The 18,168-nt window shown below is 39.9% G+C and overlaps 3 protein-coding genes across 5 annotated transcripts; all 3 read left to right on the forward strand.

Annotated features, from left to right (window-relative positions):
• The first annotated feature begins 4,996 nt into the window (after nucleotides 1-4,996).
• On the forward strand, nucleotides 4,997-5,861 carry LOC118453634 (uncharacterized). Its single transcript, XM_087839396.1, has 2 exons — nucleotides 4,997-5,051; nucleotides 5,146-5,861. Exons 1-2 carry the CDS (start codon nucleotides 4,997-4,999, stop codon nucleotides 5,859-5,861), a joined length of 771 nt encoding a protein of 256 aa, XP_087695522.1.
• A 3,088-nt stretch (nucleotides 5,862-8,949) lies between these two features.
• LOC148104345 (uncharacterized) lies at nucleotides 8,950-10,361 on the forward strand. 2 transcript variants are annotated; one of them, XM_087839394.1, is made up of 5 exons: nucleotides 8,950-9,004; nucleotides 9,105-9,815; nucleotides 9,921-10,046; nucleotides 10,131-10,162; nucleotides 10,248-10,361. In XM_087839394.1, exons 1-5 carry the CDS (start codon nucleotides 8,950-8,952, stop codon nucleotides 10,359-10,361), a joined length of 1,038 nt encoding a protein of 345 aa, XP_087695520.1. The 2 variants fall into 2 exon arrangements, with proteins under 2 accessions (XP_087695520.1, XP_087695521.1); XM_087839395.1 differs by lacking the exon at nucleotides 8,950-9,004 and having other exon boundaries at nucleotides 9,071-9,815; nucleotides 10,128-10,162.
• A 5,986-nt stretch (nucleotides 10,362-16,347) lies between these two features.
• Nucleotides 16,348-17,770, forward strand: LOC148104346 (uncharacterized). Of its 2 annotated transcripts, XM_087837719.1 has the most exons (5): nucleotides 16,348-16,402; nucleotides 16,511-17,224; nucleotides 17,330-17,455; nucleotides 17,540-17,571; nucleotides 17,657-17,770. In XM_087837719.1, the coding sequence occupies exons 1-5, from the start codon at nucleotides 16,348-16,350 to the stop codon at nucleotides 17,768-17,770; spliced, it is 1,041 nt and encodes a 346-aa protein (XP_087693845.1). The 2 variants fall into 2 exon arrangements, with proteins under 2 accessions (XP_087693845.1, XP_087693846.1); XM_087837720.1 differs by lacking the exon at nucleotides 16,348-16,402 and having other exon boundaries at nucleotides 16,443-17,224; nucleotides 17,537-17,571.
• Nucleotides 17,771-18,168: the final 398 nt, after the last annotated feature.

The raw sequence follows: 18,168 nt of genomic DNA on the forward strand, positions 1-18,168 counted from the left end.
GACTTGTCCAAAATCTTCATGGTCCATAAGATGTAAAGTACACAGAATCTCAAGTGGAGTGTCAGGTGGACATTATGTTATCCTTGTGATAATACTGTTTTCTATCCACAACAGTGCACAATTTCTCTGTCAGAAGACAGATCGATAGATAGATAGTGACAGAAAGTGGCATTATAGGACGAATTTCAACATTGCTGTGTATATAATGAATTTTCACGTCTATATTTTGTCAGAAAATAAAAATTAAAACCCCTGTTGTTTGATTTGCACACCCCCTCTGCAGCTTTGAAAATGTAGGTTTCTTTTTTGCTTTTCAGAGTGTGTTCACTGTTCACTGGAGAATATATATATATATATATATATATATATATTAGGGGTGCAACGATACTCGTATCGATATTGAACCGTTCGATACAGTGCTTTCGGTTCGGTATGCATGTGTATCGAACAATACAAAATTTTTAATTTATTTTATCAACTTTCCTTCTGACTATGCTGTCTGTGTTGAGTGCTCAGTGGATCTGCGCTCAACAGTGCAGCCTAGGCGGAGTAGTCGAAAGCAGATTCACTGAGCGCAGGGCAAGCTAGCGAGACAGAAGTTAAGCTCTCCTTGCAACATGGCAAATTGAACCTCCCCCACCCTCATTCAGATCTGGCGTTTGGAACTATTTTGGTTTTCATGTGAAGTATGACCCTGAAGGTAAGCACGTCATGGACTAAAGTAAAACAGTATGTTGGATGTACCAGCAATGCTCAATTACATGGGTGGGAACTAGTGTGTTAGCGCAGTTAGCTCGTTAACGTGTTGCCCGTCCAGCCCCACGCACGGGGCGATCCGCGGTAGCTCGTTAACGGAGATTTGCCGTGTTGTGGCGTTAACGTCATTTCAACGAGATTTACGCTGACAGCACTAGTGGGAACACAACAAATATGACTGCACATTTATGCCGACATCATCCTAGTGCAAAGACAAGTGGAAGCAGACAAAAACAACAAGCAGGCATGCTACAAACTTTACCCGAGTCATTTAGACAGCCGTTAGCACATGATTCTCCTTATGGGGACCTGATATGTTTAATATGCTGCTGAGAATATAGCCCAGAAGAAGCGTATAGTATAGCTTTTATTTTGGAAAGAGCCATTTCTCTGTAATAAACTCTCTTTTCCAAAGATGAGTGATTCCTCAATCAGATACAGGACTCGCAAAATCGCTAGCGATTTTTCCAGTCGGGCTACCAAAATCTCTCTGCCCTGCCCGTCGGCCTATCGTAGGAAGGAAAAATCTATGTCAATGCTTTTGCATTCTTTCGGAAATGTAGCTGGGTAATTATGTCATTGGCATCGGTGAGCCACTGTCAATGTGACATATTGAAATCGCGTTTGAATTTGCGCTTGTTTTTTGCTTTCACTTTGCAATCGCGTGAACTGTGTATAGAGAGCGACAGCACTGATTGGTGAGTAATGATAATTTGCGCACCAATTCCTCTGACATCGTCTTATCAATCGTTAGCTTACTATGCAAACATGACAAGTGAAATCTCCCGCAGCTTAAACATGTGAGAGGTTGATCGCGCAGAGAATCGCTGAGCATTAAGTGAGTGCGTGTGTCAAAGCAGCAGGATATATATTTTAGTTCTGCTGAGCCAAATAAGACAGGTCAGGGTGAAGAAGTGACAGCCAAAGAAAAGCTTACCACAAAACGGAAAAGTAATGACAAATCAGACTATAAGGCAAAAAGAAAGTGCAGCTTTATGGTTTCATGGACAAACGAATTTCTGTGGCTGCAATATGACAAGCTAAATAACCAGGGCTGCACATAAGTGGTCCGCAGGTGTGCATTCCCTGTCAAAATAAAAAACGCGCACAAGATAAGAAGTTGCAACGTGTGTTTGTGTATATAAGATTTTCAGGAGGAGGACAGACATTTGTTTAGAACTCTTAAAGATGTCGAAGAAGCAAAATCCTTTAAGCAATTACTTAAGTGTTCCTCCACCTCCAAGAAATGTCAGCAGGAGTCCGAACCACAAAAGAAGCGCATATTCTCGGAAAAGTGGTTGCAGGAGGTGAGCTGGCTTCAAACAAATGATGAACACACAGAGATATGGTGCAGAATGTGCCGTGAAAATTTAATAAATGACAAATTAAAAAGGCATGAACTTTTTTTTTTGTATCGAAAAAATATCGAACCGTGACACCAAAGTATCGAACCGAACCGAACCGTGAATTTTGTGTATCGTTGCACCCCTAATATATATATATATTAGTCAACAATATTTGTTTTCACTGTATTAAAATTGTAGGCAGTTTATATTATGACTTTAGATGAAGATGAACACTGAATAACAGTTATTCAATCTTACAACTAAAAACCTTTAATTTTAAGATAATAGAGTCAACAAAAGAAAGTTGTGATGTAGAGTGGCTCGTGTGCTTTAGTGCAGAGCACAGTCACCATCAAAGCTCATTTTTGTGGTGCAAGTTTGTCTGACTCTCCCTTTGGTCTTTGTTGCAACGTCCTAAAAGTGAGTGTGAAATGCTGTGGTTGGTTAGCACTGCTCATTATAGCATTACTTTGCTCTTGTCTGGTCAAAAACATTGGGCCTCACATGCTGGTATTTGTATGAAATCGATACAAATATCGCTTGCAAATTAACTTGCGGAAAAAGTGAGCTTGCATGTAAAATTATAGTTGGATTTCTGAAATATGTGCACCATCCTATTCTGTACTATAGCACATCCTGCTATAGTACAGGTAAAGTAATTTATTAAATATTTTTCCTTTATTATTTTTCAAAGAAAACTGACACAGTAACATTTATATATATGTTTACTGTAAAATTCTCCAGACTCCTGTGTGAACTTATGAAGTTTGCGAGAACATGAGTACAGAGTTGCGTACGTGAGTATTGAGAAATGGCCCTTAATAGAGCGGGGTTACATGCAGTGATGCTAGCATTAGCCATGTTAGCACGTTAGCTTCAACAGGTGGTCAGGCTGAGTCCACAGGCGCGCACTCGGAGGTTCAGCTCTCTGTTTCACTGCAGGGTCCCTTTCCTTCTTCACCTATCTCAATCACATATCTCTATTAAATCTTTGTCAGGCAGAGTGTAAAGTGGCATTTCAAGGCTGAATGGCCTTTGTACAAGCACACGCACTTCTTAGCACAGCAAAGCTATGAGCACAAACAGCAGTGTAGAAAAATCCAGGCAGCAAGTGTATGTCTGTCCAACCAATCTCAGAGCTCCTTACATTGCGCCGTGTGGCTAATTTGCATTGCTTTACATAGCCGTCTCAGTTTTGTCTGTCTAACTTATTTGAACTGTCCCTCCAATGTTTTCATTTCTAATCTTGTCCATCTTGGTCATTCCCAATGTAAAAATGTGAATCTTGAGCTTAGCTACCACAATCCCCCCGCCCAACTCAATTACTCAAACCCCAAAACCATAGGAAACCCAAACCATGGAGTGTCTTCCTCAGACATAAGTAACAGATAACTGTTGTTATATAAACATTGTTGTTTATGTTCAGGTTATGTAAATATGGTATACAGTACTGTGTAACTTCTGAATAGCCAATCAAATGCAAATATCTTCTATCTCAAAAGTGAAGAAAGCGTTGACAATATTTTAACATGATAGTAGATCTGCAGAGTTTTACCTGAGATGTTTATTCCTGATAGAAATGGATAAGTTTTTGTGTTTTTGAAACTGCAGTGATATGAGTATTCTCATGCTTTCACTGGTTTCTGATGTGTATTTTCTTTCTTTCTTTATTTTTTTTACTTCAGCTCAGAATAACCTGGGATTCTCAATCACATAAGCACACATTTTCTCACAGCAATTTAGAGCACACATTCAATAGATTTATCTACCATGTGGCTAGAGGTCCCATATAGCCAGAGACTGTGTTAACTCCATTCAAAGACCATTCAAACCCACAACCTTCTTCCTGTGAGTTGGCGGTTCTTTCTACCAGAGAAAGAGGAAATTGCAACGAGCACAACAATGAAAAGCATTGCTCCAAATCTGAATGTGTGCAGCCATTAACAATTACAACTTGTCTCGAGTTTGTGGTTGAGTGGTGTTGAATGACCTCATGATATTATTATACTTAGAACTTAGTATTATTATACTTAGAAGTTCTAAGTTCTAAGTTCCAGAGTATCCAGAGTCATATGGAGTGAGAATGCAGCACTGTTTATAACATCATTGACCTCTGTGGGAGGAAAGTTTAGGTAGCTGCTCTCTATTGTATTGGCACATGGCACTGAAGAAGTGGACAAATTATATCCTTAAATGTACTTACAGCACTTTCAGAAATATATATACTCTAATGAAAGTTATTCCCCACTGCTGTGTAGCCTATTTTTGTAAGTTTCAATGTTATTAAGCAGTGATCTGACTTTTTAGGGGATACTGTTAAGTGCTTTGTTTCTACGCCATATAGCACAAGATACAGAATATGATTAAAGCGGTGGGTGGGCTCATTTACATTTTGAGTCTAGCTAATTAAATGCAGTGTTTAGGTTGTTGTTTTCAGCATCTACGTGAATGGTAAAATCACTCACTATCATATTTTTGTATTAAGTCAGCAGTTCGGAAACACTCAAACCGGTCCATCAGGCCTCAACCACCGTGTCTGATATCGTCTTTGCTTTTTTCCTATGGAGGGTTCATTTGTTCCTCCATGCCTGAAAATCAACAGATAGAGATGGGGGAAATCCCTGGTCCACATACTCATATGAAAGACGGGCCTTTAGAATTTTTAAGAAAAATGTGTACAAAGAGTTGATTGATCAGTGCTGTTTTCTTTATTTATAAACAGTTTTAGTTTTCTTTTTTGCCTCAATCATGAAGTCTAACACTATTGGCTGCTCTGAACATGTGATCATCTTTCCTTAAAAGACATACTGTGACACTTCTGCTTGGCCAATCACACACAGTCTTCTGGAGACGGGTTTGAGATTCTTTTTATTCAGCAGGATTATTTAAAGACAATGACACCTGCAACGTTTGTCTTTTGTCTAACATGTTTGCTCTTAGGGGAAATAGGTGAGTTTATGGTTTTGAAACTGCAGTCTGAATATATTTCCATGCTTTTAAGGGTCTATAAAATGTATTTGCTCTGTCTTTTATTTTACTTTAGCTCAGGTGAACAACCAGGAGTTCTTCTCGTCTGTTCCTCAAGAAAGACGTTTCATGTCAGTTAAAACTGGGGACAGTGTGACTTTGCATTGTTACAGTAAAAATGGTGTAACTCCACGGTTTTACTGGTATAAGCAAACATTGGCAGAGAAACCAAGGCTCATTTCTACCTTCTATGTATATGAACAAAATGCCACATTTCACAGTGAATTCAAGAGTGATCCACGCTTCACCCTGGATACTCAAACAAGTCAAAACAACTTAATAATCTCGGATGTGCACATTTCAGACTCAGGAACTTACTACTGTATATGTTCGTATTTACACACATCAACATTGTCAGAGAGCATTACTGTTGGTGTTAAAGATTCAGACTTTAACATCAAGGCTGTGGTCCAACAATCAGCTTCTGAGACCATCCAGCCAGGAAGCTCTGTGACTCTGAACTGTACAGTATACACTGGGACTTGTGATGGAGAACACAGTATTTACTGGTTCAAAGACTCTGAAGAATCTCAGCCAGGACTCATTTACACCCGTGGTGGCAGGAATGATCAGTGTGAGAGGAAAGCTAACGAAAGAACACACACCTGTGTCTATAACTTGACAATGGAAAGCCTGAATGTGTCTCATGCTGGGATCTACTACTGTGCTGTCGCCTCATGTGGACACATACTGTTTGGAGGAGGAACCATGCTGGTGTTTGGAGGTAAGTAGCAGTATAGAACCCAAATCTGTGACTGTTATTTTATTATCTATCTGAAAAGAAAACCTAAAATATAGAGAAGTCTGTTCTCAGAATACTTGGCTCTTTACAGATGAGGCAAAATCTCTTGTCTTGGTGTACGTCTTGAGTGGAGCATTGACTTTTACCTCCACCCTGGTTGTTTTGCTGGCTTTTCTTCTCTACAAGATGAGCAAAAGAAACAACTTCAAATCAGGTACTGGAAAAAAGTGCTGCATTTGACAGCTTTTATTCACTGATTTGGACTTTTAAGTGAGACTGCTGTTTTTGTATTTTACATTCAGGCCATCAACAAGCAAGACTTTCAACTCCCTCTGCAGAGGTACGTTTCATCTGTTCAGATTAAAGTAATATTAAAAAATATTTTAGCACATATTACTTTGAGAGGTAGATCAAATTACAGTTTCTGGAATAAAAAATATTTCAAATTTGTTTTTACCAGGATAGCCATGATGCGGACAACCTCCACTGCGCTGCTTTAAGCATTAACCTGCCCAACAAATGTGTTTACTCCAGTGTCAAGCAGCAGGTTGTGACCAGGCAGGGGTCCATCTGCCTGGTCACTGCCTGGAATTTCCAGGAGGAACCCGAGAGATTAATAAAGTTTCTTCTAATCTAATCTAAAAAACAAAAAGGTCAAACACCAATGTCACACCTCCAAACACTGGTTCTAACACTTGGTGTTTCGAGTCTACCTGATTTCGACATGTCCTGGTTCTTCTTCACGGTTATATTTAGATTCCCAATTTTGTTTTTTGTTTTTTTAATATCTAGCCTTTTCTTAGATTCAGTCTATACTGTATTCTTTGAATCCCTGTGTATTCTTACCTCCCTTGTGTTCACGCCCCTGGTCTAGTCCTGTCTCTAAGGAATGTGTGAAGGGTCTGTTAGGGCTGGTGATGGCACCAGAAGGTATAAAACTTTAAGGCTGACTCTGCTAGCGGAAAACAGGGCAATACATTTTGGTTATTAGGGAATGCTCTTTTCCCCCTTTTCTAACTCTACAGAAAGGAAAAGAGGTGGTTGCCATGGTGATGGGAGTGTTGCCTGCAGAACTGTCATCTCCATAAAGGGAGATGTCTGAAAGGTGCAGGAGATGAAACATATGCAGGACATGGGGTCTAAAGGATTTTCTCCAACTTTTGACCAATCATGTTAACGCTCTGTTTTTACCACACGCAATAAAAGTGTTTACTGCTTGCGTGTGGCAGCTTTTGCCTCCAAGCCAGAGAGACGGCAGTCCACCATGCCATGTAAAACTAATTTGACATTCTAACCATTTAATAATAAATTGTGAAAACTTATCATTTGAGCACCTTTGTCTTCTCTCATAAAAACACACAAAAAACCCAACACTTTATAGACTTTTCTTAGTTATCATGCTTCCCCTGTGTTTCCCATGCCTTTCGTCATGTTTTCATCAGTTTATGTTAGGATTTGGGACTGCATGTGTTCTATTGTCTTGTGTGTCTTTTCCTTTTTTAGTGCAGGCGGTCATGGTTGTGATCATCAGGGTGTTGCTGATGCACCTGCAGAGCATCAGGCATCATTTGCTAGGCTATTTAAGGAGTAGTGTGACAGCTCTTGGGTGTCGGATTATTGTCTCATTCTCAAGTGGTAACAGGCCAACCATCTTTTATGTACTACTTTGATTAGCAGGACATTCATGGATCGCCTTCGGTGTTCTGGCAGTTTGTGATGCTCACTGTCCAGCCATTCTAAGCCTGAAGTTATCTGGGCATCAACCTGCCTACCTTTCCATTTTACCTCAGTTCATTTCTTCTGGGCCTCAGGCTACCCGCTCACCTGCACTACCACCGGTCCACATGGTCCCCACTAAAATCTCCAGCCTTATGTATCCCACCTCGTTCCTAGACTGTAAATAAGTGGCTCCTGCTTTATCTGAGTTATGTATTTTTCTGTTTTTTGCAAAGTGGTCAGCATTAAAGCTTCCTTTTTGAGTTCACTTAATGTTTAATGAGTCCTTCATTTACGTCCTACTTTGCCTGCCACACAAAGAAGGACATCATTCACTGTCCAAAAACAGCTCTGTGTTGACTTAGCGGAAAAATGGCAACCTGTTGAGAGTGTAGCCTGAAACACTTAGGTCTGAGATAATTAAGTGTTAGAAAACAGTAAATATAGGAAAGGGATAGACCTAATAATATTGTAGTTATCACTACGGTGAAAAGAGGTGCTCAACTGTCAACTGATCACCAGCTGGTGGTGAGTTGGATCAGGTGGTGGGGGAAGAATGCCTGGCAGAAGCCCCGTCCGTGTGATCTTTAACTCCAGACTGTGGCAGAGCTTCGACAACATCCTGGGGGAAGGGAACGGGAGATCAGCAGATGGATTGGTGCTGTGGCTCAATTTACTGGTCATTCTACGTCCCTACCCTCATTTATGGTTGGTTTACGGGTGAGGTGTTCCGGGCACCTCCCACTGGGAGGAGACCAGGACAAGATTGAGAGATTATGTTGCTCGGCTGAGAACGCCTGGCCACCTCCTCCAGGACAACCTGGAGGAGGTGGCCAGAGAGAGTAAGGTCTGGGCTTCTCTACTTAGGCTGCTGCCCATGCGTCCCAGTCCCGGATAAGTGGAAGAAAAGAAGAAAGAAGAACCTGGCAAAAACAGGAGTCACAACTTCAAATGACAGAAAATCCTAAACACAAACTTCAAAAATTCCAAACATTTATTTAACATGAAAACAATTAAAAAAGCTACTAGCATACTTTGCGTGGTTATGTATTTTTTTTCATGTTTTTTTAAAATATATTAAATATTTCAAAGTGATAAACTATGGGTCTCACACTGCCCCCCACACACACAATGTGTACAGGATATTTAGCGAGTTGACATCTAATATATCTCACCTCTGATCTAAATCATGATGTTCTTCTGTTTTTTTCTCAGCTACTAAGTTTAACACTACAGAGGTCATTGATCATGTGATCTAGTTTTCCATATACTGTGTAACTTCTGATTGGCCAGTAAAATCTAATCTTCAATCTTAAAAGTGAAGAGTCCCCATTCTTTTATTCAGTACGACTGTTTGGAACAATGGCATCTGCACACATTGTCTTCTATCTGATATGTTTGTTCTTGGGTGTAATTGGTAAGTTTGTGTTTAACCACAATCTAATTCTTTTAAGGTCTTTTTTCTCGGCTGTCATGTTCCACAATGTGTATTTGCTTTGTCTTTCATTTCACCACAGCTCAGAAGAACAACATGCATTTATCCTCCTCTGTTCATGAAGAAGCACGTTTTATATCAGCCAAATCTGGAGACAGTGTGACTTTACATTGTTACTATGAACATAATGTTTTTGCACATTTTTACTGGTATAAACAAACTTTAGGAGATAAACCAAAACTCATTTCTACCTTCTATAAGTCAGAAACCGATTTTGTAAAATTTCATCATCCATTCAACAATAGTGCACGTTTCAGACTAGATAATGAAAAAAGAAAAAAACATTTGATTATCTCAGACTTAAGTGTTTCAGACTCAGCAACTTACTACTGTATACGTTCCTATTTCTACACATCAACATTCTTAGAGACCATTATTGTCAGTGTCAATGATTCAGATTTAAACATACAAGCTTTAGTTCATCAGTCAGCTTCTGAGACCATCCAGCCAGGAGGCTCTGTAAGTCTGCACTGTATGGTGCACACTATGCTGAGCTGTGATGGAGAACACAGTGTTTACTGGTTCAAAGACTCTGAAGATTCTCAACCAGGACTCATTTACACGCATGGAGTCAGGAATGATCAGTGTGAGAGGAAAGACAACAAAAGCACACACACCTGTGTCTATAACTTGAGAATAGAGAGCCTGAATGTGTCTCACGCTGGGATCTACTGTGCTGTCGCCCTATGTGGACACATACTGTTTGAAAACGGGACCAAACTGGACTTTGGGGGTAAGTCAGTTTTCCAGCAGAGGTTACTCACATGCTATTATAAATAGGAGCAGATCATATTTGATGAACTCAGGAAGAAAAGCTAAAAAGCTCTGTCATTCGTAGGATTTACAGATTCTCCTGCCCTGATGTATTTCTTAAGCGCAGCTTTAACGCTCACCACCATCATCAGCGTGTTATCAACTTTTTTAGTGTATAAGATGAAAAAGAGCAACAACTGCCAATCCAGAGGTTAGAATCTGTTTTCATATTTTACTCTTGTGTTTAAAAATAGTGGCATTTAAGTTTAAATCATTTCCTTTTATTTCTCAGCAGAGTCAAACGCAAATGATTCTGTAAATTTAGAGGTGAGTTTTAAAGTGTAGAAGTTCATGTGTTTGTAGGAAACTACATTTCTTGTTGAATTGTTATCTTGATTCTTTTGGTGTCCAGAGCACCCAAGAGGACAACCTTCATTATGTTGCTTTGAGAAAAATTAGGACGAAAGAAGCAAGAAGACAGACGAGCAACACCCAGGATACGTGTGTGTACTCCGGTATAAAGTAAACAGTAGAAATTAAGATTTATAGTATTACATAAAGTCATGTAAATGTAATTCCAGTAGATAATTTGTTTTGGATTTTGGGTTTGATGTATTTTTGAGGTTCTGTAATTTTTAGTTGTCTCTTTGAAGTTGTTGTTGTGTTGACTGTTTTTTATCATTTGAAGTTTTGATTCTTAATTTTGGTAAGTTTAATATTGGATACTTCTATATTTTATTGTTGTATGCTTGTGATATGATTAGGTTTTTGTGGCGGTATTTACTGTATTCAAATGATGAGGCTTAGTTTTTGTGTAAAAATGTAAAATATTATTGTAGAAGTAGAAGTCTCCCAAGTGTTCCCGTTTATAAGACTTTCACCTGCATGTTATTTCTGACCAGTTTAACATTCCCAGTTAGTATTTATAGTCCTGTCTTCCCTTTCTTCTTTGTCTCTGTCGCTGTCTATCTCCACCCTCTGCTCTCTCTGGTTTCTGAGGATCTCTAAAATGATTTTTGGATTTTTTTCTATTTTGTAATTCTGTTTGCAACCTGATAAAAGATTAGCTTTCTGTCAGCCTTCAGGCCTACACTTGCATTATTAATTCTTCAAACTATGACAGGCTTGGCATCATTCACATGAAGGATAAACACACTGTATTTGTAAAGTACTTGAAACATGGAAACATAAAACTGTACTCAAATGGCCTCCTCAGTCATCAGATTCCAGTCGCAAAGAGCATTTTTAGGATGTGGTGGAATGGGAGATTCACATTGGGGATGTGCAGATTCCAAATATACAGCAGATGCTATCATATCAGTATGGACCAATATGTCTGAGCAAGGTTTTCAGCATCTTGTTGAATCCATGTTTTGAACAGTTAAAGCAGTAAAAATCAGTGTTGGATATTTACAATTCAGTTTTATGTAAATATTGCCAATTCAATCCAACAGTCAACTCAAGGTGCTTTGAAATGTAAAGATCCTGCTTTAATAGAGAGTATCCCAACAATAATCCCCAATGAGCAGCAATACTCACTTTTAAAAGGAAGAGATCTCCAGCAGAACCAAGCTGAGGAAAGCTTTGGAAAAGAGGAGCTATAGAGGAGAAAATGGAAGAGCACAGAAAGACTAAGTTGGCCGGGACAGGTCCTTCCCTCTCTCTTACCTCTTCTATTTAAGTAGTAGTGTGACAGCTCTTGGGTGTCAAATTATTGTCTCAGTCTCAGGTGGTAACAGGCCAACCATCTTTTTTGTGCTACTTTGATTAGCAGGACATTCACGATCGCCTTCTCTTCTGCTTCCTTTCAGTTCTTGACGCTCACTGCCCAGCCATTCCCAGTTTTCCCAAGTTTTCTGTGCATCAATCTGCCTAACTTTCTATTTTACCTCAGTTCATTTTTCTGGGCCTCAGCCTCCCTGCTCACCTGCACTACCACCAGCCACGTAGTCCCCACTTCAGTCTCCAGCCTTATTATCCCACCTCGTTCCTATATTGTGAATATGTGAGTCCCTCCTGGTTTATCTGAGTTTTGTATTTTTCTGTTTTTTGGAAAGTGTTCAGTATTAAAGCTGCCTTTTTGAGTTCACTTAATGCTTAATGAGTCCTTCATTTACGTCCTACGTTGCCTGCCACTCAGAGATGGACATCATTGTCACGTTCCTGGGTCTGTTGACCCAGAGTTTTATGTTTTACTTTATTTGGATGTTAATGTTTATGTTTAAGTTATTTAGGTGCGCTAAGTTCATTTGTTTATTAGATTCCCTTTATGTTTTCAACCCCAGTGTTACATCTCCATTGTCCTTTATGTGTTTCACGTCTGCATGTCTTTTGTTATCAAGTTCATGTTGTCATGTCTGCTTTTCATTACGTTTCCTGTTTTATTTTGAAGAGCTCCTGTGTTCATTGTGTTTAGTTTTACACTTCCCCTGTGACATCGTTATGGTCATTTGTTTATGCTGTTTCCCCATGTGTTCCCTCTTCCCTCATTAGTCTGCTGTGTGTATTTAGTCTGTGTTTTCTCATTCAGTCTTTGTCAGGTCGTCTGTTGTTTTCAATGCCATGCTTCAAGGTTTCCATGCTCCACGACTCACGTATTCATGTCCAAGATTATCTGTGTTCTTATCAGGGTCTTTTATGTTGTGCTTTAGTTCACCCAGTTTAGGTTTCAGTTTTTCCCTTGCCCTCTTTGTTTGTCATTTTTTTTGCCAGCCCTCAATAAACAGCTCACTTTTTGTTTATATCAAGTTTTGTTTCATGTTTATTTGTGTCTGCATTTTGGGTCCACTCCTTACTCCATGCAGTCTGCCTCAACGAGACTGTGACAATTATTCAGTGTCCAAAAATGGCTCTGTGTTAACCTGGCGGAAAAATGGCAACCTGTTCAGGGTGTAACCCTCCTTTCAGCCAATGGCAGTTGGGATATTCTCTGCAACTATGAATTGGAAAGTGAAGGAAAAGAAAGAAATGTAGAAACCAGAGACCAAGAGCCAACCCTCAGTTACACTCCTATAGGTTCAGGCTGCTGGGAGATTTCCCATAGTGAACTTATCATGTCTTCTCCACTACACTCTTTCCACTTCTGTATTTTTCTACTCTTTCCCATAGTTTGTGTCTTGTGGTTGTCTTATTATGGTATGCTTTTTTTTTTCTAAAATTATATTCTTGTATATCTAGGATTGACATGCCATTTTCTTTCTGTCTCCTCCACGTTTTCCCTCTCTCATATATCAGTGTGAGTGTGTAAAAACCACTGTGTGTTTCCTCACACAGTGTGCACTGGTATTTAGACACATTTGTCTCACTTACTCGGCAGATGAATGAAAGAGTTCTTACCTTGTTTACCTCCTCAGAGGAAGGACTCTCAGATGGGCTTAGCCCATTCTCAACTACAGCAAGGATTTGTGTTGTGCTGAGTTTACCAATGAGTTCAGGAGTGTCTTTGATGAGGAAATGAGCCCAATGCTGCAGACTATGCCTGCGACAACAGCTTATTTGTTCCATTTGCAACAAGAGCAAAAGAGTGTGGCTGATTACGTTGTGTAATTTTGGGGGATTTTGGCAGAGTAAGCTGGTTGGGAACCAAGGCTCTCTGTGGTGTATACATGGCATAAATTACTATGAGAGATAAATTAACCACTAAAACGTGTACAGATCCCATGAGGCAAAAAATCTCATATATCTGTACTGTGATTAATGATCACCATCCTAAACTGTTCTCACAAAGTTGGAAGCATGAAATTGTCCAACATGTCTTGGTGTGCTGAAGCATTAACAGTTCTATCACTGAGGCTGTGTTGAGATCCTGAAAAACAACCCCACATCATAATCCCCCTCCACTAAACTTTACACTTGGTAGAGGGCAGTCAGGCAAGTACTGTTCTCCTCACACCTGTGAAGTCCAGACTTTACCATCAGATTGTCCGACGGAGAAGTGTGATCTGTCCCTGCAGAGAAGACATCTCCACTCCTCTGGCATCCAGTGGTGGCATGCCTTACGCCACTGCATCTGATGCGGTGCATTTAGATGTATGATGTAAGGCTTTGATGCAGCTGGTTTCCATGAATAAAAAAACCCCACTCCATTAAAATTATGTCGTTCAGAACTTCAATTTCTTGGAATTGATGATGAGATAGCCTTTATTTGTCAGTTGCACGTCTTTTGCCCACAACCGAGATGACAGACCTTGCCGACCGTACATACAATACACAAATATCACATTGGGGAGACAGGTCAGGCTAGGTAGCAAGGGGAAAAAAAACATCGAAATGTGTAACACAGAAGGATAATACAGGAATGCACAGATATCAACACACCATAGCACAATAAACACAGACAGCAACATGGGAAAGAGTTCCAGTGTGTACATCTGAGCTGCAATCTTTCGACTGCGCCTCCAACTGACCCGATGTCCACATCAGAGGGGAGGTAAGCGTTGGAGGTGGCGTTGGATCTGGGGTAGGGAGGGTGATGCGTCAGTGAATGCTTATCAGTATCAGTATATGTATGTGTGTGTGTCCATAGTTCAGCTGAGACAGTGTCCTTCGCCCTGCCAGGCTAAGTAAACAGTCTTCCAGCCAACCCAGGTGGCTTTGCATGGAATGGGAAGGAACAGACTAAACACAGTCGTTATCAGGGAGTTTTGTTCAGCTCCGGCCTTGAGACCGCAGCTGGCACCGAGAGGGTATCCGCATAAGTGATGGTGCTTTTTACTTTAGTGCGAACAGCTCATATGAATTTCAAAGCAGTTCTACAGTCCAACACTGGTCTCTCAATCTCCCGTTGGAGAGCCGCGAGCTTCGCCATACTTGCGTTCTGTGATGTTGTCATTTCTTGTGCTCAAGGAGCCGATTTCTGAGAACTCACGGCAGTGTGCCTCCCCAAGATGTCATCCAATTTGCGCTCAGAGAGATGCTATTCCGAGCTAGCCCTTCCGAGATGTATCCAGTCTGCAGTCAGAGATCTTATTCTGAGTATTCACAGCAGCCGTAGCCTCTCCAAGATCTTATCCGTGCTGACTCAATGAGCCCATTTTTAGAAACTCACGCCTCTCCCATCGTTCCAATCCCAGCGGGCAGCCTTGTGGGGGTTTGAACAGCCTGGTTCTGAACCAGAACCCTTTTACCATGGTTCCGAATAGGTAGATATCTTCAGCACTCAGGCTCACCCGAGCCCAAACTTCTCGTTGAGAAAGGGGTGTCAATTGCATTTAGGGACCAGTTGATCCAATCGATAATTCTTCTTTTAGGTTTTAGAGAACAGACTGTGAGAGAGTGTTCCAGAGAAAATACAAAAAAAACACGAGACTAGACAAGGACATAAGCAGGGAAGATAAGGGAGAGGAGAAAAAGTGCGCCCGCCTCCTCCGAGAGCCAAACAAGAATTGTTAGTCTGTCTGGAAAATTGTGGTGCAGTGTACAGCATGGATATGAACTTTACTTTTATTTGTGTTGCACTAAAGGATGAGATCGTGATGGTAAAGTGCAAACTGCCCAAACACAAGATAACAAAAAAAAAAAAAAAACTAGGCCTCATTGCTAGAAAACAGTAAATATAGGAAAAGGAAAGACCTAATAATATTGTAGTTATAATTACGGTCAAGAGAGGTGCTGAGCTGTCAACTGATCACCAACTGGTGGTGAGTTGGATCAGGTGGCGGGGAAGGATGCTGGACAGACCTGGTGCACCGAAATGTATAATGCCTGGCAGAAGCCTCTGGACAAGAGATCATCAACTCCAGAATCCAACAGAGGTGTGAGGAGCAGGAGATCGAGAGATGGATTGCTATGGTGGCTCAGTTTACTGGTCGTTCTATGTCCCTACCCTCACTTATGGTTGGTTTATGGGTGAGGTGTTCCCAGCACCTCCCACTGGGAGGAGACCAGGACATGCTTGAGATATTATGTCTCTTGGCTAGGCTAAGAACGCCTTGGTATTTCCCGGGACAGGCTGGAGGAGGTGGCCGGGGAGAGTGAGGTCTGGGTTTCTCTTCTTAGGCTTCTGCCCCCACGACCCAGTCAAAGATAAACGGATGAAAATGAATGGATGGATGGAAAGTTACAATTAAATAACAAAGGAATAAAAATGGATATCCAAAACTCAACCTGACACAAACAAGAGTCACAACTTCAAATGACAGAAAATCCTAAACACAAATTCAAAAAGATAACAAAAAAAATCCTACAATGTTTTTAACAAGAAAACTATTAAAAAAGATAGTGGCGTATTTTGTGTGGTTGTGTAGTTTATTCACCATTTTTATATACATGAAATATTTCAAAGTTATTAACTATGGGTCTCACACTGCCCCACACAAACACATTGTCTAAAGGATATTTAGTGAGTTAGTGAGACATCATCTCAGCTACTAAGTTTAACACTACAGATGTCACTGATCATGTGATCTAGTTTTCCATATACTGTGTAACTTCTGATTGGCCAGTAAAATCTAATCTTCAATCTTAAAAGTGAAGAGTCCCCATTCTTTTATTTAGTACGCCTGTTTGGAACAATGGCATCTGCACACATTGTCTTCTATCTGATATGTTTGTTCTTGGGTGTAATTGGTAAGTTTGTCTTTAACCACAATCTAATTTTAATTCTATTCTAAGCTCTTTTTTCTCAGCTGTCATGTTCCACAATGTGTATTTGCTTTGTCTTTCATTTCACCACAGCTCAGAAGAACAACATGTATGTATCCTCCTCTGTTCATGAAGAAGCACGTTTTATATCAGCTAAATCTGGAGACAGAGTGACTTTACATTGTTACTATGAACAGAATGTTGCTGCAATTTTTTACTGGTATAAACAAACTTTAGGAGAGAAACCAAAACTCATTTCTACCTTCTATAAGTCAGAAACCGATTTTGTAAAATTTCATTATCCATTCAACAATAGTGCACGTTTCAGACTAGATAATGAAAAAAGAAAAAAACATTTGATTATCTCAGACTTAAATGTTTCAGACTCAGCAACTTACTACTGTATACGTTCCTATTTCCGCACATCAACATTCTTAGAGACCATTATTGTCAGTGTCAATGATTTAGATTTAAACATACGAGCTTTAGTTCATCAGTCAGCATCTGAGACCATCCAGCCAGGAGGCTCTGTAAGTCTGCACTGTATGGTGCACACTATGCTGAGCTGTGATGGAGAACACAGTGTTTACTGGTTCAAAGACTCTGAAGACTCTCAACCAGGACTCATTTACACCCATGGAGTCAGGAATGATCAGTGTGAGAGGAAAGACAACAAAAGAACACACACCTGTGTCTATAACTTGAGAATAGAGAGCCTGAATGTGTCTCACGCTGGGATCTACTACTGTGCTGTCGCCCTATGTGGACACATACTGTTTGGAAACGGGACCAAGCTGGACTTTGGGGGTAAGTCACTTTTCCAGCAGAGGTGACTCACATGCTATTATAAATAGGAGCAGATCATATTTGATGAACTCAGGAAGAAAAGCTAAAAAGCTCTGTCATTCGTAGGATTTACAGATTCTCCTGCCCTGATGTATTTCTTAAGCGCAGCTTTAACGCTCACCACCATCATCAGCATGTTATCAACTTTTTTAGTGTATAAGATGAAAAAGAGCAACAACTGCCAATCCAGAGGTTAGAATCTGTTTTCATATTTTACTCTTGTGTTTAAAAATAGTGGCATTTAAGTTTAAATTATTTCCTTTTATTTCTCAGCAGACTCAAACGCAAATGATTCTGTAAATTTAGAGGTGAGTTTTAAAGTGTGGAAGTTCATGTGTTTGTAGGAAATTACATTTCTTGTTGAATTGTTATTTTGAGTCTTTTGGTGTCCAGAGCACCCAAGAGGACAACCTTCATTATGTTGCTTTGAGAAAAATTAGGACGAAAGGAGCAAGAAGACAGACGAGCAACACCCAGGATGAATGTGTGTACTCCGGTATAAAGTAAACAGCAGAAATTAAGTTTTATAGTATTACTTTTCTGCTATAGTGATGATTTTGGCATCTTCTCTTTGGTCTGAAAGAAAAATGATTTAACTGCTAACAGCATTTGATCACTTGCATATTTTTGAAATTCCTGTAAATGTGATTCCAGTAGAAAATTTGATTTTGGGTTTTATGTACTTTTGAAGTTTTGAAGTCATTTTTAGTTGTCTGTTTACATTTGTTGTTGGGGTTGAGGTTTTTTTTATCATTTGAAGTTTTGATTCTTTATTATGGTGGGCTCAGTATTGGATATTTGTTTTGACTCCCTATTTTATGGTTTTGTGTTCGTGATATGATTAGGTTTTTGTGGTGGTATTTACTGTATTTAAAATGCTTAGGCTTAGTTTTTGTGTTAGAATG

This window comes from Neolamprologus brichardi, chromosome 3, assembly GCF_056152115.1.
Source record: "Neolamprologus brichardi isolate AB-2024 chromosome 3, ASM5615211v1, whole genome shotgun sequence".
In the NCBI taxonomy this organism is placed as follows: Eukaryota; Metazoa; Chordata; class Actinopteri; order Cichliformes; family Cichlidae; genus Neolamprologus; species Neolamprologus brichardi.

Excerpts from the sequence above, each read along its gene's own strand:
- LOC148104345 (XM_087839394.1), top strand. The coding sequence starts at position 8,950 with ATGGCATCTGCACACATTGTCTTCTATCTGATATGTTTGTTCTTGGGT. Across the intron at positions 9,005-9,104 it reads TTTGTTCTTGGGTGTAATTG|CTCAGAAGAACAACATGCAT; the intron begins GTAAGTTTGTGT and ends ATTTCACCACAG. Across the intron at positions 9,816-9,920 it reads GACCAAACTGGACTTTGGGG|GATTTACAGATTCTCCTGCC; the intron begins GTAAGTCAGTTT and ends TGTCATTCGTAG.
- LOC118453634 (XM_087839396.1), top strand. The coding sequence starts at position 4,997 with ATGACACCTGCAACGTTTGTCTTTTGTCTAACATGTTTGCTCTTAGGG. Across the intron at positions 5,052-5,145 it reads TTTGCTCTTAGGGGAAATAG|CTCAGGTGAACAACCAGGAG; the intron begins GTGAGTTTATGG and ends ATTTTACTTTAG.
- LOC148104346 (XM_087837719.1), top strand. The coding sequence starts at position 16,348 with ATGGCATCTGCACACATTGTCTTCTATCTGATATGTTTGTTCTTGGGT. Across the intron at positions 16,403-16,510 it reads TTTGTTCTTGGGTGTAATTG|CTCAGAAGAACAACATGTAT; the intron begins GTAAGTTTGTCT and ends ATTTCACCACAG. Across the intron at positions 17,572-17,656 it reads ATGATTCTGTAAATTTAGAG|AGCACCCAAGAGGACAACCT; the intron begins GTGAGTTTTAAA and ends TTTGGTGTCCAG.